The following is a 24,235-nucleotide window of genomic DNA, read 5'->3' on the forward strand; positions in this document are numbered from 1 at the left end:
CAGGGTTTAGGAAATTGTATTGGTTGAAGTTTTTGATACTTTTTTGATACCTTAAACCATTTTCCACAGAAGACTTCTTAAGAAGGAATTTCCACCTAAGCTGTTCTGGTGCTAAACCAAGGGCCAGCTTCGCACCATTATTTTTCTGTTTCTATCCCTAAATCACTCACTCGAGAAGTAGAAACTAGCAATATATTGGCACCAATACTTTGCTGGGCCAGATAAATAATTGTTTTATCAGGGGTGGGTTCATGTAAAACAATGAGTTTACTGAGTTACTTTCACTTTTAAGGCTGCATAATTTAGACAAGAGCAATAAAGTGATGAGCTTTAACAACAGGGAAAAGTAAAGCATAAGTTTATTGTCTCTCATCCGCCATCTGTTTTATTTTTGGATCAGCTATCACAACGTAAAGATAGATTTAACACTGCACAGAATTGCTTTTAGTGCTACCTTTTCAGTTGAATTTATAAACATTGATTGTGACTCCATTTATAAACAATGTTGATGGTTTAATATCCCCAGCTGGCATTTAAAACTCTAGCTTGAAATGGTGTGAGTAACTCACTTTTACAGCGTGTTTATTGATCCAAATATGAATTACTGGTTGGATACGCCAGTCGGCACTCTAAAAAGGAAGAAAACATGGACTGTAGCTAAAAACAATGATTATAAAATAAATTGGTGGTATTAAGATATTGCTTTGCAGAGATACTGAGATAAATACTGTGTTTTGTGTACATAAAGAGTGTCCCTGCCCTGTGATCCTCAGCAGAATATTACAGATGGAAGCTGTTAAGAACCAGCTCTTGCCTCAGCCCTGGTGTCACACTTGAACTGGTTTGGTGGCAAAATCTTCCTTTAATTCTGTTATAGATCATAATGTGCATCATTTAATTTTTGCTTAATTATAAATAAGACTGAATGTTACTAAATACCCACATGCTAGGAAACATATTAAGCACTTACAGCTGGCATCACTGTAAATAAAGCCACCTGAGTAAAATAATTACTGCAGACAAAAATGTATTTTAATGAGCATACATTGCGGCATTTTTGCCCTGTCTTTCTTCCCCCTCAGGTTATGTTTCTAGAGACTAAAAATATTACATACTCCACTATCTCTGCTCTATTTTAATACACTAGTGCACATGATTCATCATGCAGAGTGGAGTATGTATTTTAGTACAATGTAATGCATGCAATTGCATTTCCACATAATTGCTAAAGTCCCTAGATAGCATTTTTAAATTATTTACGTCTCGAGAATTAACACAGTGCAGCAGTGTTACTTTATTGCAGTCGCAATTATTTGTATCTTTTTTTTTTTTTGCAGACTGCATATATTTCATAGCACATCTCAGCTATCATTAATCAAGAGCTTCAGGACTGGGTCACAATATTCAGATGATTTGCAAATGCCAGGATTTTCTAGGCTTCCAAGGTGCTTCTAATTTGCATACAGACAACAAGCCTGTCCTTTCCCAGCCTGTAAGCCTTTTCTGCTTTTTACCTTCCTCCTTTTACACTATCTATTTTCATTTTCTTTTACACCCTTTTCTACTTCCCTAATCATTTTAGTTCTCTAATTATTTATTTTCTATGATATATATATATACAAAATGTTATTCTTATTCCAGACAACGGTGTCTAATAAATAGAAAACAATGCCTGGTGCTATCTACCGATATCTATCTCAAACACCCACACACATAAACAAACCAAAAAATAAATAAATAACAGTGTCATATTTTTGTATATCTTCTCCCCTCCTACACCCTTTGAATTTGAATTACATCCTGCATAATTGGGTCAGGAACGTATGAGAACTGGAATTGCCAAAGTTGGTGCGAAGGCATATTGACATTTTATAGGATTTTATTTCACATACATAATTTAGGCACAACAGAATCTCATATTGCCGAAGTCACATAACACCAAGATGTTTTAAACAGGTTACCAATATTTTTGGATTTAATCTTCGTAAGTGGGTTTTATGACCTCAAGGTAGCATCAAAATAGCTATATATATATATATATATATATATATATATATATATATATATATATATATATATATATATTATATATATATATATATTGCTATTCCAATCTGTATAGCCAAAGTATCCTGATTTTATTTTTTATGTTTGCAAACAATATCTGCATTTACTTTCATTAATGCCTTTTCAATCTTTATGTTGTCCATAATAATCCCCAGTATTGCAGCAGCAATCAATTTCTTAACAAATATTACATCATTATTGTCAGTTTCTTGCCTCAAGCAGCAGCAACTGGAGCTTTAAACCCAGTTGGTTTTTATTGTTTGTGGCACTGAAGAAGCATTAGAAAGTGTGTTTTTTTTTCGGCTGTCAAAAAAGAATTCAGTCTCTCAGTCCCTGCCACTTCAGTTTTATTGTCTATTCATTACCACATTGATTTTTAGGGCTGCCAGGTCTGCACTCTTCTCTCTAATGGCTGAAAATATAGCAACTTATCCCAAAAGTTTATGCAAGCAGCAGCAAAATAATATATATTTTTTATATACAGTAAGCTAAGATGCAGTAAGGTTACTTATAGCACTGCAAAAGGAAAAGAAAACACCTGAAACCAAATGTCCTTCTGTTGCTTCTATTTGTGCAAAAGCCGACATTAGTATGCAACACAGCTAGCAGCAATTTAAAACCCTCTTTATTTTTTCCATGCGGTGACCAATAACGCAGTGACTTCTGTAACAAATGTCACTCTGGAGTGTCCTTTGTCACTCTAGGAAAATAAATTTATTTTTGGCTCAATCCACTATAAAGCAGGGGTTTTGTTTTTTTGGATGAAGATTAGCTCATTGATTATGTCTGTAAGATAAGTAATTGCTTCTTATGGAAAAAAAAATTTATAATGAAATGCTGAGGTGGCAACGATCTCATCAACTGAGAATGCATAGAACGTGGAGTGCTCAAAATGGAGACTGGGCAGCAGAGCTGTAAATCTGAACAGAACAATTACATGACTACTTTTTTAGAGTGATTTGATTTTACAGCTGCATGTACAGAAACAGTATTTACATGTGTTTTCATAGCTCATTGTATGGGTGCAGTTAGACATGCTCTGTAAGCAGCAAACGTACTTCTATGCAGACAAAGAATTGAGTGTCTGTTGCATAAGCCTCTTTTTCAGGATCTACTGTGCAACTCTGAGTTAAGAATCAAAGCCAACAATGAAAAGGTAGAGACTTTCCCAATCAATCAGCCAGTACATAAGTTGTATATCTTGGAGACTCTGGATGCAGGCAGGTGGACAGACATATCTGATCAAAGGAATTACACTGAATTTATTGGCAGGTCTTCCTGCTGCTTGAAAATTATGAGATATGACACTGGCTGCTCCTTGTTTGATCTCCTATCAATTAAGAAAGGCATCCCCTGGACAGGAAAAACTGTTTTTTTCATTGTATATAAAATGACATAAATGTTACTTGTTGCTTGCATTTAGTGACTTTGCTAAATAGTTCTCAGAATTAGTATTTATGATAAGGATATTTTAGAGAAACTGTAGTAGCATCCTGTGATAGACATGCAGATTTAGTTAGTTATGAGAGCTGATGTGAGACTACAGCACTACTCAATATCTTATAACCAGGGTTTTGCAAATGCTATTTTAATACATAAGATAATACATTCAAGATATTTTTGGTGAGAGGGTTATGCATTCAGTTTTTGACTGAACATTAAATCATATCCTTATTACACAACAAAATCTACAAATATTTTAGATTTGATAACAGAAACACCAACTTATGACAACATGAAACACCAACAGAAATGTATTATGTGCTACATAGCAACTTTTGGAAAAAACACATACTGCAGGGCAATTCCATGCAAACCTCAATAGCTACTGTTCTGTATGCACTTTTGAGGCTTACAAGTATATTTTATGCAAGGGCTAGGTCTGCTATGAAATCTGCCTCCAATCTCTTTACCCTGTTTATTGGCAAATTTACAGTGCTTTGCAAAGGTATTTACACCTTTCAATATGTTTTTTTCAAATTTTGTAACATTACAACCACAACTAGAGTATTTTATTGTGATTTATGTAATAAACCAGCATAAATTAGTTCATAATAAGTGATAGGGAAATGATAAATGGTTTTTCCATTAGTTCTGATCAGCTTCCCTGTATCTGCTGAAGAAAAAGATCCCCACAGCATGATGCTGCCACCAAAACATTTCGCAGTTGTGATGGTATGGTGTGTTCAGAGTGATCTGCAGTGTAAGGTAGTTTATGAAGGGCAAATAGTTCAGCTTTGGCTTCATATGACTGAAACGCCTTCGTGTGGCAAACTCCAGACAGGATTCCATCCGGCTTTCTTGCAACAATGGCATGGCTTTCGTCTTGTCACCCATCCATAATGCCCAGATTTCTGAAGCGCAAATAATAGTTTTACTATAAAAAGATTCTTCACCTGGGCTGTAAATTTCTGTAGCTCCTTCAAAGTTACTATGGACCTATCCCTGCTTTTGTTTTTAATGATCTCTTAGCCTGCCCTGTCAGATTAGGTGGATAACCAGGTCTCAACAGGTTTGGAGTGGTGCCACACTTTTTCTGTTTTTGGATGATGGACCGTGAAATGTTTAAAGTTTATGATATTGTTTTTAAACCTAAACTGGCATGTCACACTTTTTGAATTTGCATTTGAAAAAAAAGTAATGAAAACTATATGCTCTTTTCTTTCCCTGTTTTAATTCCACATCACATCAGCATTGATGATGTTCAGTTTGTATAGGTTGGAGGACTGTAACAAAGAATAACAACTGTTCAACCTTTTTCCTTCTTCTGCATTTCCTTTTGCAGCGATCATTTTGTAGTGCCATGATGGATGAGCTGCGTGTCTCTCTAAAGTGCCAACGTCGTCTCAAACAAAAGCCTCAGCCTCCCGCCATCGTCAAGACAGAGGAGGTCATTAACATGCACACATTCAACGACAGGAGACTCCCAGGGAAGGAAACCATGGCATGAAAACTGACAACACCCTGAAACATTCCCCTCAAAAAAAAATCACTGAGGGGAGACAGGGGTCAAATTAACAAAGACCTATCCACGGGCTGAGGTTAGAAATAACAACAGGATTCCCTTTTGAACCAACATGCTTATGTAGACAGATGTTTCCTGTGGAAATACAGATACCTGAGCAGTGTCCCCTCACTGTGACAATGACTTTTTGAAAGGAGCTGGAAACTGCGGGCTGTCTCCCAGGTTGGAAGGGTAACGTATGTAAACTTGAAAGCAGATCCAAGCAGGTTTGGGACAATAAACATATGCTGGTTCACACCAGAAGTGGATTTAAACACAAACACACATGTATACACAGACACTTACTTTGTAATTTGACACTCTTTACTGCTGAGTATAAGGAAAGACTCAGTTTGAACAGTGAATTCAGTTGTAGTTCTTTTGTTGATGTCATTGCCCTTTATCTTACTTTCATGTCTGTGGCCCCTTCCTTCAGTGGCTTGAATGTCTCTTAAATCATTTAAACAAACACTAATTTCACACCAAAAACTTTACAAGTAGTCAGCACCATCTGGTTTATTATGAACTGATGTATAAAAGTGATAATTAGTTTGGAATCATCTATGCCGATCTTGTCAAATACTTGTCATTTTCTTCTATATGTGCCAAAGTTCTGCCATTGTGAAGAACCTCCTACAACGTCTGTTTCTGTTTGACGCTTCTACAAGCAATGTAATCTGTCAAGCTCATTACTCATGTCCGCCCTTAAACACTGTCAGCGGTTTTCACTCTGTATTGATTGTTGTTTAAAAGGCGGGATTTCTACAAAAGTGTTCGTTTTTGTACAAGAACAACAAAGTTTTGTAGTACTTTGTATAGTACAGTAGCCCCTCCTGTGAACAAAATATGTAGCAGATATCAACTCAGCCCTCAGACTCTTGACAACAAAGCTTCAGGCTCTGCTGTGTAGAGTCCATTGCTTTCATCAATATGAGATTCAGTCTTTTGTCTGCCAGTCTCAATGGGGCCAGCGGTACATACTGTTTTGGGACAATGTATTGGACTTCGGTGGGGGGAGAGCAAAAGAATTGTAAATGAAGAGATGCTCGAAGTAGGCAAAGGTGGTGATTACCCACACTCTTGTTCCATCAGCAAAGGGTGTGTAATGAACAGTAGCTGTGAAGAGTCACCATGAAAGACATTGTAAAACATGCAAATGTTGCTTTTGTGGAATATAAATACAACCGTAGTTTTGTAGATCTGTTGTACTATGATGAGATTTTTTTTCTTATAGTAAGTCCTAAAAGTTTTATTTTTTAAACTAGTGAAACCTATAGGTTTCACATATAACTATCAGAGACTTAAAGATAAAAAATACATTATTTAAATAACATGAATTATATAAACAGGCTTAATTAAAACACATATAATAAAAGCTTTTCATCAATGAATAGCTATTTTCAGTTCATATATTGTGTATATACTGCAATTAGTTCCGACCTAGTTTGAAAATTATCACTTTTAGGACTCATATTTAGTGGCATCTCAATAAATTAGAATATCATTAAAAAATGTATTTCAAATTCAAATTGTTTACTCATAATATATAATTATAAATGTGGCTTACAGCTAAACGTCAGCTAAATCAGCTTCTCATAAAATTAGAATATTGCATAAGACTTAAAAAAAATATGTTTTATTATATAAATGGCATCATGCTGAAAAGTATTTTCATGTACTGTAAAGTACCTGGACTCAATATTTGATTGGGGCACCTTTTGCGTGAATTACTGAATTAGTGCGGTGTGGCATAAAGGTTCTCATCCTGTAGATCTTCTGCGTTAAGAGAACCCAGAAAAATTTGGATTTGAAACAAACAATAGTTCTGGATTGTGTGCCTCTACACTCTTCATCCAGACTATCAGGCCTTGACTTTCAAATGAAATGCAAGTCACTTGTTTCTAGAAAGAGGACTTTAGTCCAGTTCCTTTTCTGTTTCCTATTTGTAGCACAAGAAATGTAACAGTTTTTCCCATGATGTGAATAAGTTTGTGTTTTATGGCCCCTTAAGCACTGACTCCAGCAAATCTTTCATATTTGTTTCCAGGCTGTGGTGTTTTCCGCTTTTTGTGCTCCTTTTTCTACCAAAAATGTTCCTTCCACTCAACTATTCATTAATACAACTGGTTATAGCACTATCTGAACAGCCAGTGTCTTTAGCAATAACCTTGGTAGTTTACTGTTATTTTGGAGGGTGTCACTGATTGTCTGTTAGACAAGCCAAGTCTGCAGTCTCCCCCATGACCTCTTTGCCCATAACATAACCTTTCTGTGTTTCAGAATTATTTTTTATTGGTCTTGTGTGATATTCACATTTTTCTGAGAAACATACTTTTAGATCTTTCTTAGCTGTGAGCCATAATCACAAAATTGCCAGAAATAAACACTTGAAATATATCAGTCTCTTTGTAACAAATTGTAATATAACTCACTATTTTAACAGCATTACAAATAAATCATAAATTTTTAGTGATAATCTAATTTTCTAAGATGTACCTGTAAATGACCTCAAAAGTGGGCCATAATGATAGGGGTGGGCATTGTATGAATGCTCAAAACAGTGCATTTGCAGGAAATCTGAAGGTGGGATAATCAGTAGCTTGAATAGTAAATGTCCCACCTGAGCTCAAAAACCGGGTTGTGCTTCATTCTTCTTACCTCGAGTAGGCTTCATGATCTTGAGTGCTTGATGTTGATGATAGCTTGTGGGCTGAGCAAAATTATTTATCCACTAATTGTCTCCAGATGTGTGTTCTCTTCATGATGTAACACGATAACATTTGGTCCAACAACCCTTCCTGTCTGTTAACTCTGTTCCCTGCAGTGAAATGACAAGCACACTTGATAGGTTACTGCTCCCACTGGCCCTACCTTGACCTATTTATTCAATTCATCTGGTATTGCAGGTGTTAGAAGACACAAATGCTTACCCTCTAATGATTGGACATTTAAGGGGTACTGTAATTGAACTGTTATATAAAAAGTGACAAGAGGGATTATATATTTAAGCTTTTGGTGAACTACTAGTGTTGCTTGTCATTTTCCATTTAGCTATATCTAGTGGTGCAAACAGATTGAAAACCTTAAAACAATCTTCAGTTGAATCCAAAGGCTTAGTGGTCAAAAAAGCAATGTGAGCTCATGGAGTTTGACATTGATGCAAGGTTTTACAAAAACTGTCATTAAAGATCTCATAACTGTAGTTCTGCCTCATGTTTTTCACATAATTCCAATTACACTTTGTAAAAAAGATCAAGTAATCAGACATACGGTGCTTACGCTTTTTATATTTTGTCATGCCATGTCTAGTGTGTTTCCACATTGTTCCCAAGGAGCCTGTCTTTCTTAAAATCTTTATAAAATAAAGGTTTTAAGACAGAGTCCAACTTAAGTTCCAAATTCAATGTATTTTTCAAAGACCGGCAATATTTTCTTTTTTTAGACTTAATTCTGATCTGCTAATATTTAAGCATAAAAACAACTTCCAAACTCAAGAAATTAACCAGTTTGGGGTTTGCAAGTAACAACTTAGCAAAGAGATATTTCAGATGTATAGACTGATTTATCTTAAATCAACTATTTTTATTTTTGTGTCGCAAAGACTGTCTTGTTTTAAGCATATACTGCACAATAAGTGTGGGACAAAGAAATATCAAAAAATGACAAATGAAGGTCTAAAGAATAATTTTAAAAAACTGTGAGACAATTACCATCTAAAAAAATTACAAAACAATCTGATCTTCTCTTTTTTTAAAGTCTTAAGGCACTTTGTAACTAGCAACCTGTGTTGTTAGCAGAATCTATGAAAAACAAGATAATACAGTTTGTTACAAATAAAATAGGATTTTGCACCAACAAAGTGGTTCTCAAGAGCTATAAACTGAAAATGTGACTTAGAAGATTCATGCCTTTGCTCCTATTTCCGGTGTTTGCATTTTTATTTTCCTAAAGACAAATACTTTCAAAGATACAATGCATTTTGACATTATGTCACAACACAACCACAAACTTTGATATACTTTATCAGTATGTTTTTTGTGATAGATTAAACACATACAGGGGTTGGACAATGAAACTGAAACACCTGGTTTTAGACCACAATAATTTATTAGTATGGTGTAGGGCCTCCTTTTGCGGCCAATACAGCGTCAATTCGTCTTGGGAATGACATAAACAAGTCCTGCACAGTGGTCAGAGGGATTTTAAGCCATTCTTCTTACAGGATAGTGGCCAGGTCACTACGTGATACTGGTGGAGGAAAACGTTTCCTGACTCGCTCCTCCAAAACACCCCAAAGTGGCTCAATAATATGTAGATCTGGTGACTGCGCAGGCCATGAGAGATGTTCAACTTCACTTTCATGTTCATCAAACCAATCTTTCACTAGTCTTGCTGTGTGTATTGGTGCATTGTCATCCTAATACACGACACCGCCTTCAGGATGACAATGTTTGAACCATTGGATGCACATGGTCCTCAAGAATGGTTCGGTCGTCCTTGGCAGTGACGCGGCCATCTAGCACAAGTATTGGACCAAGGGAATGCCATGATATGGCAGCCCAAACCATCACTGATCCACCTCCATGCTTCACTCTGGGCATGCAACAGTCTGGGTGGTACGCTTCTTTGGGGCTTCTCCACACCGTAACTCTCCCGGATGTGGGGAAAAGAGTAAAGGTGGACTCATCAGAGAACAATACATGTTTCACATTGTCCACAGCCCCCGATTTGCACTCCTTGCACCATTGTAACCAACGTTTGGCATTGGCATGAGTGAGCAAAGATTTGGCTATAGCAGCTCGGCCGTGTATATTGACCCTGTGGAGCTCCCGACGGACAGTTCTGGTGGAAACAGGAGAGTTGAGGTGCACATTTAATTCTGCCGTGATTTGGGCAGCCGTGGTTTTATGTTTTTTGGATAAAATCCGGGTTAGCACCCGAACATCCCTTTCAGACATCTTCCTCTTGCGTCCACAGTTAATCCTGTTGGATGTGATTCGTCCTTCTTGGTGGTATGCTGACATTACCCTGGATACCGTGGCTCTTGATACATCACTAAGACTTGCTGTCTTGGTCACAGATGCGCCAACAATTTGTCCTCTTTTGAACTCTGGTATGTCACCCATAATGTTGTGTGCATTTCAATATTTTGAGCAAAACTGTGCTCTTACCCTGCTAATTGAACCTTCACACTCTGCTCTTACTGGTGCAATGTGCAATCAATGAAGACTGGCTACCAGGCTGGTCCAATTTAGCCATGAAACCTCCCACACTAACATGACAGGTGTTTCAGTTTCATTGTCCAACCCCTGTAGATCTGCAATGATGGTAAGTTAGAAGACAAAAGGGTACAAGGAGTTCAGACTTTTTTTCTATAAAAATCTCAAATTTGTTGCATACATTTGTGTTGATGCTCAATGATTCAGTGCTTTGTAGAACCACCTTTTGCTGCAATTACAGCTACATGTCTTTTGGGTATGTTTCTACTGGCTTTGCACATCTAGAGACTGAAATTGTTGCCCATACTTTTGTTGTAAAATAACTCAAGATCGATCAGATTGGATGAAAGTGTCTGTCAACATATATGCTCAAATCTTTCCACACATCCTCAAGTTGTTTTCAGGGTCTTAGATTTTTGTCACACAAAGTGTTTTGCATAGAGAGAAATGTAAAATGTAAACGTTTGGTCTCATTTGACCAGAACGCCGTGCTTGTTGCACGCCCTACATGGCTTACTGCAAATTGCAAAGGGAATATTTAAGTATTTCTTTCAAGCATTGCTTTCTTTTACCATATTTCCATACGCCAGATTTTTTGAATAGCTGACAGATTATTCCACCAGAGCTGTGGATCTCTGCTGTTCCTCCAGTTACCACAGGCCTTTTGGCTGCATCTCTGATTAAGGATTTGCAATGGATTAAACCTGTACATGTTCAAAACTTGAAATATTGTTGCTGTTTTAAACCTTTTTGCTGATTGATCCAAATGTTGTGTGTTCCTATGGCACTTCAATAATGCACTTCTTCACATAAAGTCCTCAAGGAATTACATTGAAATTCGTTGTTGTAAAGGGATAAAAATGAGTATTTATTTCAGCCTAAAACATGATTATCTGTTATCAAATCTTTCATGTTTCTAAGCACACATTGCACAATATTTTGTCATGGTCAGACAAAAGACCTGAAAATAAAATGAGTGAAAAAGCAGCCAAAATCCAAAGGAAAAAATAAATAAAGAAACCTTGAATAATTACGGTTTGCTTTAAAAGATTACAAGAAACCCAGGCTCCTTAGAAGCAAAATGTAAAGAAAATAGGGACAACTTTAGATTTCTGTGGAGTAAAGCTGTTGCCATCATGCATAACAACAAATATAACACCTCACAATATTCTCAAATGTCAGGTTAACTTATTAAATGCCTGAAATACTTGACTTATAAGTGAAGACAGAACTGAAAGCATGTTGGACAATATTTTATTTTGCACTTGCTCCTAGGCACTTGCATACATCTCCTCAGCTGTGAAACTTTCTCTCTGACTCAGACATGGTTCTCTGGAAGTAACACTGAAAATTGTCTGCAGCTGCAGCTCTGCTGCCACCACACAAATGGCCACCCTTTTCGTCCTCCAAAGTGACAGCGAAGGTCAGAGCATGCTTCAGTGCGTTCAGCGGGGACCGTTTAGTCTGTCACACTTATTTCCATCATATTAAATCTTCTTCCTCCTTCTCCTAAGTGGTCATTGGGAAGGTATCCTTGGATAACATCTTGTTCATCAGGCAATTAATAGCCAAGATTGCATTGTGGACAGAATATTGCTTTCTGAATGTGACTTTGGTTTGTCATATAGATATCATAAGCAAATCGAGTCTGTCAAGAAAGGTTTTGCAAAGGAGGACATTGGCTCTTCTGCTCATTTCCTTGTGAGTTTAATAATTCATGATCACAAATCATAGATTAATATCATGTATGTCTGCTTGATTTTTCTTTCCTTCTGACAAGAGTACAGTCCTTGTACAGAAACCACATCCAAAGAAGAGAATATATAAAGTAAAATATATTCTTTGTTCATATTTTTCACCAAAGCACTATTTTTTATTAAGTCCCAGGTTTTGCAGGGTATTTTGTAGAAACCCTGACTGAAAATATATTTAAAGTTTTGATTTGCAGCACCTATTTTATTTTATTAATCCTGTATCAAGCCAAGAGGATCTCTGCTTGCAAGGACCTTATGTCAAGATAAGAATTTTTTTTTTTTCCAGAGTTGCAGTGGTACGTCTACTACTAAGGCTTTATCTTGAATACCCTAACACCTGTTAGGTTGGTGGTTATTGCATTTTGGTACAAGATTTATGATTCTGAGCTGATTAAAATGGTCATATGCATCATTAAACTCTTCCCCTGAGTGGGATTCCCCCCTTAAAATTTTTAATAATATGAGGGTTACATTGACAAAAGAGTTTTGTATTTAAGCTAAAAAAATGTACCTTAACATGCATAAGTGGGCTCAAAATGGTTTTATTCTGTAAGAACTTGTACAATGTGCTCAGCACTGATATATAATAGGGGTGTGAATGCAGTCGTCCATTGTATTTGCATGCCTTGCTTTGTGCAAAAAGCAAGCTGCAATAAAGCATACTGGGAGGGTGGAACACATCACGACAGAAATGGTTCAAATGCAGTTTGTGACAGAGCATCTTTGATTGCAGCAGAATAAGAAAACAAGATGACAGAGAAAATTAAGAAGAAAGCTACAAGCTAATCTGCATGATGATGGTGATGAATATGTTGCTGTCTCCAGCATTTCTCTGCTTCGCTTTCCTGTCTGCTGGCAGGCTTCCAACATAAGATAGCTCATTGTCTCATTTTTCTTAAAAAGATGTCTCGTATTTGAACATATTATGGGGTTTTTAAGTTATTTTTGGTGGCTGTGGCTCAGTGGGAAGTTTAGTTGTCTAACAGTTGGAAATGTTTGGGTTCAATTCCTGCTTTGATGCCATCTTGGGCAAGGCACTTAACCCCAAAATGCATAGTGATCTGTGTAATGGTGTATGATCAAAATATGTGTATGCATTGTGAGTGTGGCTATAGTGTAAAGTTACTTGAGGTGTTATGACTAGAAAAGCATTTATATTTTCAATTAATTTACTATTTATTTAGAAAACAGACAATAAGACGTAAAGGGGAGTTACTTGACAGTTTTTTGAACATTGAGTAAATGCTGTAGACAGGAATAAGGTTTAGTCAGACGGTTCTGCCAAAGAGATGAAGGACACACAACTAGTGTTCAAAAAGATATAACAACAGAATCAAGCTGTGTTATAGAGTTCCCGGCAAAGATGCTGTCTCTACGACTCCGAGTGGAGCAGTTTCCCGCAGGAGGACAACGGACGCATCACAGTGGTCACCAGTAACTTGCCGTTTGGTCAGCGGACAGAGCGAGCCGCGCCATCAAACAGCTACGGAGATTAGCTGGAAGCTAACCCTTTTGTTCACAGAGCTTTCTTCAAATGTCGTCGTCGCCCGGACAACTCCTCCTCAACACGTTTCAAATGAGGTTAGGGTTTGGGCAGAGAGATTTAGGGTAAAATGATGTGAACATTTTCATTTTCTGAACTTATTTTGTTAGCTTGAACTGCTAAGAGCTTAGAACACGTGCTTGCCTGCTAAAGAATATTTACCCAGAAAGGTTGTTAGTTTTCAATCTAGTAAATAATAGTTCCCTAAACATTATTTTACTAAACTTGATAACTAAGTAAAACCCATTAAGCCCCATTTCTCCAGAAAGATTTGGCTCTTTTCCAAAATATTTCCTTGAATATTTTACCACTTCCTTAATAATATTTCTTTGGATATTATTTTAATAAATAAAGGCATCTAATTAGACACCGTTGAGAATTAGTCATCCAGAAGGTTGATTTTATTCAGAAGATCATTCTTTAAAACATTATGTTATTAAAATAACATTTTATGTGATCTTGCTTTGTGAATGGTTGTCTAAAGGTGTACTGATTATTGCCTAAGTTGGTTCCAAGACTAACTTAACTCCAGATTCTTCAAGATAATCCTTGGTTGTCAAACATAAACATTGCATGGTAATGTTGCATCACTCTTTTGGTCATGATTTCCAATCATCTTTAATCAATTTGTTTATATTGAACATAGCCCATTAGTCTTCGTTATTCTTTAATTCTGCTTGGTAGTTTAGTTGGATTGTTTTAACATAGTAAAGAGTTTGTTGATTGAAATATGTTTGACTTTCAGTTGACTTATTTTTGTTAATAAATTCTTGTATTTTAAGAAATTGTGTGAATTCATTCTATGTGTGTGCAGAGTTTGGCTGTTCAATAATGTCAAAGCTTGGCTCACACTTTTCTATTTTGTCCTAATACCATCGCCTTACTGGGCCGGTATGCACAGGACAACCCTTAACAGACCGAAATATTATTTGATAAAATATTTAAATATTAAATAATATTCTCAGACTCATAGTCACAACACTGTCGTTCTTGGAGTTGGGTAAGATATTCCTTACGCAATCGTTTCCAGAAGACATCCGAAAGATACTAGATCTGTCTCCATCTGCGTCTAACGTACTGATCATCTTTGTTGAACATCTTTGAATTTGTTAAATCAGGTTTGACTTTGAGTAAAAACAGATGATTAGGTGTTAACGCTTCTAAATAATTCAGATCTGAGGATGCTGTTGTTATGGGCCTGCTGTTCAAGATTGCTTCAGCCTCACACAGCAAGGTATGGAGCCCATCTTCATCCAACATCTGCTCCTTAACAGTGGTGTTCAGAATCTTTCTCACCGAGCAAATCAAACGCTCCCAGCTTCCTCCAAAGTGGGAACCTGCAGGAGGATTAACGTACCACTGAACACCTTTTTGCTGCAGCGTCTTTGAAGTTCTGTTTGTGTTCCATTCACTAATAGATTTCTTCAATTGCAAATCAGCGGCTCGAAAGTTTGTTCCATTGTCAGAATCTCTTTAACCTGTCCTCTTCTGGCTAAATCTTCTTATTGCATTGAGGCATGTTTTTGTGTCGAGTGATGGTGCAACTTCTAAATGTACGGTATGATGAGACATGTAAAAATAACACCATATCTTTTTACCTGTCGTCTTCCCCTTTTTATCATGAATGGCCCAAAATAATCAACTCCAGGGCACGGTGCTGGTGGTGAGGAGGTTGGCATGCGACCACGTGTGGAGGCTGTAGTCCTCAAGGTGGCTGTCCCAGGTTCGAGTCCCGGACCCACCAGCCTTTGCCGGGTGTCTCCCCCTCTCTTTACGCCACCTTCGTATCTCCCTGCTGTCGGGGATGGAGGCCTCTAGTGCCAAACAAATTCTTAAAAAAAAAAAAAAAACATTTTGGCAAGTCAGCCATAAGTTGGTTGCCAGGTGTGCAATGCAATCTTCTGCATGTGATGCACTTGGAGAACAACTTTCTAATGGTTCCGTTTGCTCCAGGTATCCAATATCTCTGACGTACTTCAGCCAACATATGATTCCTTCCTGCGTGACCTGTCATGTTATGAATGTATCCTAGGACAAGCCTAGTGATGTGGGAGTTCTTTGGCAGAATGGCTTGCTGCTTACAATCATGAGGCAAAGCTGCCCGACTCAGCCTTCCTCCTACACGAATGACCCCATCCTGCAAAACTGGATTAAGCTTGTAAAGTGAGCTGCACTTTTTTACCTTATGATGTTCTTTCAGGAATGCTAAGTCTTCATTAAAGTCCTTTCTTTGACAGTGCTTCACAATTTCTGCTTCTGCCTTCTTTAAATCTTCACAGGTTAGCTGCCTTTCTTTGCCAGTTCTGTTGAGAGTTTGAACTTTCCTCTCTTTCTTATCAGAGCTGTTTAGTTGTTTATGGCTAGCTGTCAGCTCTCTCAGAAGGTCTTTCAATTTCAGAAACCATGCTACAGCAAGCTGTAATTTTATCCAAGAAGAAAAGTGTTTCATTAGCTGATCTGTTGCATCCTGTTCTACTTGAACAACAGTCACTTGTCCGAAAGTGATTCTTTTGACCTCTGGGTCATCAAAGTCAACCATCATAGGATCTGGGTTCCTGGGCCACTGATCTTGAGGACTGAGTAAGAATACTGGTCCTGTCAGCCAGTTTTTACAATTCAAAAACACTTCAACACTGTCGTCTAGAGACGGGATCGGCTGGATTAAGAGTGGTATTGACATACCTCCATTGTGATGTTTTTGTGTTTTCTAGGATTTTTGAAACTCTGTTAGCGACGAACGTCTTGAACCTTGTACTTTTACTATTTAAGTACTTTAGCACTGCAGTGCTATCAGTCCAAAACACAGTCACTTATCTCTAACTCCAGCTCTTTCCTTAGAATCTTGTCCATTTTAACTGCTACTGTGGCTGCAGTCAGTTCCATCCTTGGAATAGTTGGAGCCTTAACTCGTGCAATCCTTGCCTTTGCCATGATAAGAGTGCATTGAGCATCTCCTTTATCATTGCGCAAGAGCAGATAATTTACTGTTCCGTAAGCATCCTGTTGGGATTATGATTATTGATTGAATAATCTTGATCAATAATTATAATTACAAATCATAATCTGACAAAATCAATTTCTTAACCAAAAATCCTCATTTACGAATCGAGACCAGAGATGTTTCTGGTGTTGTAATTGTGGCTCAACGCCTCTGACAATTACAACCGTTAAATACTCCGTAATAATTAATAACTATAGCCGGAGATGTCACTGTTTAATCGACCGTTTCTGCCGAAACGTGTGGAACTTGAACTTTATTTTGACTGACACATCACTTTTGCACACAATGAAACACCTAACGCTCTCTCTTTATCTATGTGAATATTTATTAATTTTCACCTACTCAACATGCAAAATTCTACAAACACAGGGGTAACACATCTAAATAAGCAAAATCAACAAACGGTAGTGGGTATGTATTGAGTCAACCAGCAGTTTATGGCACTACAGATGAAGGGAGAAGGGGATATGAGTGGTGGCGAGTGGTGGGGGTTGGAGCGCAGCTCCGACTGTCCTTATGGTCTTCTGATCATAAAACTTCCCCCTAACTCCTGAGCACAAAGGATTGATAACTTTTGGCGGCAAGCTAGCACAGTGAGATTGAAGACAAAGGTAAAATGGAGAATTTTACCATGAGGTCGTTTTAACAGTCCAGTCTTGCAACGCACCCGCGATGACTCTCAGATAGTAAACACAAACAGCTCTGGGAACACGGCGGATCCCGATATCAAAATAACACATCAAAGTTTCAACAAGCAAGGTTACATGCACATATTATTCAGAACACATGAGATCCTAACCAGCGATTCTGATCGCTTCTACAACCTCTGACCCTGCCCAGGCCTTCTAATAAAGCAATAAAAGATAAAATAAAAAGGGTTGGTTTTACTTGGTGTCGTCTTCTTCCTGAGATAGGGAATTTGAGCGAGGAAAAGTGGGGTTAAGTTAATTGTGCGTCCACAATTAACTTCAGGGGAAGCGATCAGTTTTCATCCTTTGGTCTTCTTGACAAAAAGGAAAAATATGATCTGACATCAAAGTCGACTTGAAAATGAAACACGATAGCGGTTCGTCTCTCCGAAACTCCGTGTCCTCAGTTACGTGTTAACTCATGTCTTCGATCGGCAAAGTTAAATCTCTGGCCTTCTTAGTCCAAAAACCTCAGTTATGAATGGTTCGTTGTCCAACAAGAGAGAATGAATGAACTCTGCACAGAGCTCTTCTCTTAAAGTGATGCGCTTCAGTCGCTAGACCGGTTACTAGCAGAAGGCGAGTTTTCAAACATGAGCGCCTCCTATATAGCATCCTGTGACGTCAGACTGGGGACGCCCAGTCATATCAGTCGCAATGCTCGATGGGATATGTAGGAGCGGGCTGTTCTGGGTACAAAATGGCTTGAGGATATAGATTGTAGTCTGTTTGGCATGGTCTATGGTGTCGGGGGTTTGAGTCCCCTGAGGTCTTCCTTCAGTCATCAGTGACGGAAGACGGATGTGTTTACGGTATATGTCCCACGGGTCTAGGCGCACAAAGACCCTCTGCGTGTGGAGTCTACAGCGCGTAATAAGGAGCCCGGGGGTGTCTTGCAGGACTGTGCCGGTTGGTGGTCCTATCTGTACTACGCCGGTTGGTAGAGCAAGTGTGGAGCCAATAAGAATGCCAATCATCCAGATGACCTCCATCCTGCAACAGAGAAATCCTGATTATAGAAGGGAAAAATTTATGGATGGAGTTGTTAGTGGTTAGTGCATGTTAGTGTGGAGTTTATTTACATGCACCGATCTGACTGACCCTATGCGCTCCCCTCTCCTCCCTCAGTTCCAGAAGGGAGCCCTGTTTCTGTGGAGGAGAGTCTGTGGTAGGGTTTGATCTGGTTCGCGTGAACCCATTTGTACATCGGGGCCTGTTTGGATTTTGAGATTCTTATTCTGTAGGCCACTGGTGAGATGGCCACATGCCAGGAAGAGTTCGGAGTGTTTTACCTCTTTATTCCTGGCATTCTTCATTCCATTCTCTTTTCACACCGGGAGATGGGAGACGAAACTGTGCCGGGCATAGTTGGAGTCGGAGCAGATCACCATTTGTTTAATGTCCAGGGCTGTAGCCTGCTGGAGGGTGATGAGTACTGCTGCGATCTCTGCATATTGACTTGTTTTCGGCCCCAGTTGGTAGTGGTTTGGTTCGGTGACGTGGTGCCCAACCCAGATGATGCCCACACCAGCCTGTAGTTGACCTTCATGAAGAAAGGCGCACCCGTCAATGTAGGCTCTTGGAAGCCCTTCGCACACGTTTTCATCGAAATAGCGGTGATTCGAGGAAGACTGGGAGGTGGCCGGTTTGTCAATGGTGGTCGCTACGGTGTCGCATTCACAGTGCTGACATTCTGCTAACCCTTGTCCCAACACCATTTTGTTATTCTGACCGTACTTGACCTCAACGTCATAGCCTTGGAGTGCCATCATCCATGTTGCGATGCGGCTGTTGGACACTCTTCCTTCTCTCAAACGTTCGCTGTTCAAGAAAATGACCGGTTGGTGGCTCGTCTCAATAATGACTTTCTGCCCCCCAATGTAACTGCGGAAATGTTCAACTGCCCAAACTGTAGAAAGCAGAGCTCTCTCACAGTCGGAGAACTTAACCTCTATGTCACTCAAGGGTCGGCTTGCGTATGTGACAACTCGCATGTCCTGGTCATGTTTCTGCTTCAAAGCAGCACTTAGACACTTGGAGGAGAAACCCGCTTCCAGGTAGAACTCCTTGTCCTTATCTGGGTAGGCCAGGCAGGGAGCAGAACCAAGTTTCTGTTTCAGGAGTTGGAAGGCATGCTCTTGGGGTTCCCCCCATGTAAAAGGCGTGTCTTTGCGCAGGAGTTCTGTGAGGGATCTGGCCATCTCCGCATAGTCCTCAATAAACTGGCGGGAGTAGTTACAGACCCCTAAGAAACTCAGAAGTTCAGACACGTTCGTTGGAGCCTTTATGTCTTGGATGGCTCGGATCCTGCTGGCTTGGGGCTCAATGCCATTTGGGCCCACAGTTAAACCGACGTATTCCACCTTTGTCCTTCACCATTGGCCTTTGGCGAGTGCTAGCTTAGCCCCTGCCGTGCCAAGCTGGTCCAGGACGTGCCGAAGTTCGGCTAGGTGTTCCTCGAACGTCCTGCTCCTCATAAGGATGTCATCGACGTAAATGAGGTTTCCCCGGGTTGCGGCATTGGACATGGCTTTGTGAAGGAAGATGTTAAATTCAGCCGGAGAGTTTGAGTACCCAAAGGGGCACCTGTTCCAAGTATACTGGCGGTTCCCGAAGGAAAACGCCAATTTGTACTGGTCGGCCGGGTCTACCTTCATTGTCCAAAAGCCATTCGCCACGTCCACTGTGGAGAAGAAGTGAGCGTCTCTCACCTTAGCCAGCTCCTGGTCCAGATGAATCATGGGCCAGCGTGAGAGGGGTACCTGCTTGTTCAGTGAACGGTAGTCTATTGTCAGACGCCATTTCCCGGTCGGTTTCAACACCGGCCAGATTGGGGAGTTGTACGTGGAGTTGCATTCACGTATTATATGTTTCTCCAACAGCTTGTCGAGGATCTCTTGAATCGACTCGTAAGCGGCCAGAGGTATCTTATATTGACGCACGAACGTGGGGGGTGTGTTTGGGTTCGTTGGAATACGAACCATGTGGAGGTCGGTGACCCCACAGTCATGGGAGTCCTTCGAGAGGACTGACTGGTATTCATAGAACAACTTCTTAAGAGCCGTTCTTTCCTCTTCCGTGCTTAGCGCATTGGCTTTCTCCAGCTGCTCGTGGACCTCGGTCTCAAAACTGGGGTAGGGCTCGCTAGAGGAGTCCTGGGTCCAAGTCTCTTCTTGAGCTGGCTGCTCTGGGTGTGTCGCCAGTGCGTGCACTCCCAGGTTGCCTTCAGGCCCCAGGGTAGCACCACAGGTGGATTTGGTTGTTAAAACCTCATGTCTCTCAATTGTGATCATGCCCAACGGGAACGTGGACACCACATCTGGAGAGTCCTGTCTATCGGATACAAATAAGGGCATGTCTCCAATCACGGGGATGGTTAGCTCGAAGTCATGATGCGAACTGTTTATGAGCATGACCAGGGGTTTCCTTGCGGCTACCTGGATTGGCACTTGAGTTGGATTCTCCACCAAAAGATAAGTCGAACGGTTGTTCAACTCAAGCATGGGCATGCCACAGACCACCAGGTTCAAGTCCCGGAAGTAGGGAAGATGTTGGAAGAAAACGCGGGTGTTCTGAAGCTTCTGTCCGGTTTTGACCGTCAGTCGCATCGGTACCCCTGCTGTTCGCTGCGGTATTAGTGACTCGGTCTGACTGATGGCCTGGCAGGCCTGAGGGGTAGTTTGTCCCGACAGCATGACCTCAGGGGTTCCCAGGAAGGGGCTTGAGGGAGCGTTGGCTCGGGCCCAAACAACCTGGTTAAAGGTGTCTAACTGGGCGCCCAGCTGAACCAGTAGATCTGCCCTGATGAAAACCGGTGGGTGCAGATGTTGAGCAATACTGAAGGTATGGGCGAGCTGTCTCACGCCCAGCTGCACCTTGAGGATGCAGACTCCGGTTGCCTTCAGCAGGCGGCGTGGCCAGCCTGCTGAGAAGAGACTGTGACTACGCCGCGCCTCAATTAGATGTGGGTTTTCTTGGGACAGACGGTCATATAACTCCCTGCTGATTGCGGACTTCTCCAGCCAAAGTGCTAAGATCACTTCCGGTGTGAAGGTGTCCTCCAGGTGCACACCTTCCACTATTTTGGGGTTGTAAGGTTTCACTCCTACGTTTCCCAGAGAGCAGAGAAACGAGTCATGACCGCGAAGGGCAGTTCCCTGGGTGGCCGGATGCACTTGTGCCCCACAGGTGCCCGAGACTGGTTCTGTCGAAGGCATAAGCTTCGCCAGAGGTTCTTTGGGACCCTCCACTCTGGAAACTTGGTTGGTGGAAAAGGGCGGTTTACTGCTTGTGCCCAGGGGTTTTGGCGTCTCCACCCGGGCCCAGAGTTGGCCGTGGTGGCAGTCAATGAGCGGGGCTAACCTGCCCAGCAAGTCCTGGCCGACAAGTAGAGGCTCTGTGTCCAGTGTGCAAATGTAAATGGGGTGGACCAAAGTCATGTCTTGGAATGAAACATCCAACCACACCCAACTGGTTATGTATGAGCGGTCTTGGGTGTAGCTGGTTATGCTTACATCGCAACCCTCAATTTGAAATGGTTTACCGAGAGCGAGCATAGCTCTACTTACCTCCTCAAACAGGGTTGAGCACATCAGGCTAATTTCTGATCCGGTGTCCAGGAGTGCGTTCGCCTTGATGCACCCCCCTATAATTGTCGGACAGTATAGGCGACCGGCATGTGTGTTGTGGGTTAGTTCACCTAAGAATTTTAGGAAGGGAATCCGGGGTGTTTTTCCTGACGAGGTCTCAAGGGGTACTTGAGGTTTCTCAGGTTTTTCTCCCCACCCAACCAGATAGACTCTGGTTGCCGTGGAGGCGGAATCTACGCCTAGTCACGCTGACGGGGGTTTCGGATCTGGTTTATCCAGGTGGTTGGTTTCGCGTTTTGAAGGTGGTGGTGGTGCGGTGGCCTCACGCACCGTTTCTGGTACCATCTTGCGTAAGGCCTCCTTCATCTCTCTCCCCATAATTCCCTCTGCAGGTCGGTCCCACCCCTTTCCATCAGTCTTACCTTTCGGCCTCGCTTGGTAGTCAGGGCGCCTGTTGGACCTAGGGTTATCAGATTTACCAGGCTTTGGGTGCCGTTCATTGCCACCCCCCCCCCCCGGTCCTGCGGACTAAACCTGCGTTGTTCCCTGAACCGGTTCTTGGCATGGGTTACTGCTGGAGGTATTTCCTGACCTTCTAACGCGAGGCTGGTTCTGTCAGTTTGGACCTGTAAAACCCTAGCCTCGCTCTTCGATCCCTTGGTCGGGCGAGCACGTGTTTCCCACGCCATCTGAGCATATTTGCGGATCTCTTGCATGCTCATGGCCTTGGTTCTGCAATACATAGTCACATCGTATCGCACACTTTCATGAAGGTTGTGGAGGAACAGGGATTTAATAGTATGTTCCTCCTCAATGCCTGGCGCATTGCGTCCTTGGAAGTAAACGGCTCTCAAGCGCCGGTAATACTCCCTGGGTACTTCGCTTTTCTTTTGCTGGATCGTGAAAGCACCAAGTGTGGCTGAGGCCCAGTCCATGTACACAGAATATTCTTCCCTTAAAGCTTCGCAAAGGGTTGAATAACGGTCTCGGACTGCGGGTGTCAGGCTCTCCATGAAAACATGGACGCTCCTGGATGTTGTCTTCCAGATGAGCTTCAGTTTCACCCGTGCTGATGGGCAGTACAAATCTAGAAGACAGCGTTCCACTTCCCTAAGGTAATCATCAATGTTTGATTCTGCCTTATTAGGGTCGAAACGCTCTATGTCTTTAGCAAGGGACTCAAGCTGGCGGGTGCGCAATCCACTCTCAGGGATTGGTCCCGGCCCATCTGAGTCATCATCGGAGAGTTCACTCCGGCTGCACTCAGAGGGTATCGGTGCATCACGCCTCATCCTCGGAGGAGGCAGTGGAGGCTGCTCCCTGTATAACTGTGGGCCCTGTGCTTCCCGGACTCGGGTCCTGGGCAGCGGTTGAGGGCGGTAGGAGCCACCTGAATCCCAGGGGCGGCACTCCTGTCGCCGTGGCGGAGGTGAGGGATCGTAGAGGACCGTACTGCGAGTCACGTTTGACGGCTGCTCGCATCTGAACCATGAACTATTTACACCTGCTGGGTCCCCAGCCAGGTACTGTTCATGGCTGCTGATTGCAGTGGGGTGGGGCACCGCACCACTGAACCTATTCTGACTACTTACCCCGGTTCTTGCCTCGGTGGATGCCTGGGGAACCCTATGAGCCTGGAAAGGTAATCTCTGGAGAGCAGCTTCTATATCCTCCAGATCTGACCTGCAGGTTCTCTCAGGGTTTCGCAGGTGTGGCTCACCTCCAAAGGTTTCAACCTGTGAGGTGGGTTTCGGTTCGTCCCCCCATTCTTCCAGGGGGGGCGGGGTGGCATGGCTACCCTCTATTGCTTCCAATCTATTTCCCACTTCTGTTATTTCACTTCAAAGGACATCCACCGTCTGCAAAGTATCATTCAGCTCGAACTGCAGTTTAACGCGCTGGTCAACTTCCAACATTAACCTTCGCTGATACAACAGAGTGAGCTGTCCTAACACATCTGAGACCCGTCTGTCCTTCGGTGGGTTTTTAATGACTTGGAGCAACTCCTGAATCCTGGCTTCACATTGCTCGATGCCATAATCATTGAGGCCTTTACGCTCCTCGGGGGACAACAGAATCAATGACCCAATCACCTCTTGCGCCTGCATTCCTATGGGGTCCTCCACCATACACACATCTCCAGCTGCAGTCTGGGATGTTCCCTCCATCTTTGGCCCAAAATGCACAATGCACACACACAAACTGTTTATTTATGAACCACCACTAAAGAAATTAGCAGCAATTCAACAGGCTAAGCTATTCAGTGATTAACGATTGCTAAATTAATTAGCTGCACACAAACAGGCTAAGCTGTTCAGTGATTAAGGATTGCTAAACTTAATTAGCTGCACACAACAGGCTAAGCTGTT

The 24,235-nt window shown here is 41.5% G+C and overlaps 1 protein-coding gene across 3 annotated transcripts in view; it reads left to right on the forward strand.

Moving 5' to 3' along the window:
• The window catches only part of LOC124881923 (glutamate receptor ionotropic, kainate 2-like), a 107,806-nt gene extending 99,533 nt beyond the window's left edge, over positions 1-8,273 (forward strand). For all 3 annotated transcript variants that reach the window (XM_047387873.1, XM_047387874.1, XM_047387875.1), the window contains one exon: positions 4,853-8,273. In XM_047387873.1, coding sequence (XP_047243829.1) covers positions 4,853-5,017 — 165 coding nt within the window. In that variant the 3' untranslated portion in view covers positions 5,018-8,273. The remainder of the gene's footprint in view (positions 1-4,852) is intronic.
• Positions 8,274-24,235: the final 15,962 nt, after the last annotated feature.

The sequence above is a fragment of the Girardinichthys multiradiatus genome, chromosome 15 (genome assembly GCF_021462225.1).
Source record: "Girardinichthys multiradiatus isolate DD_20200921_A chromosome 15, DD_fGirMul_XY1, whole genome shotgun sequence".
NCBI lineage: Eukaryota > Metazoa > Chordata > Actinopteri > Cyprinodontiformes > Goodeidae > Girardinichthys > Girardinichthys multiradiatus.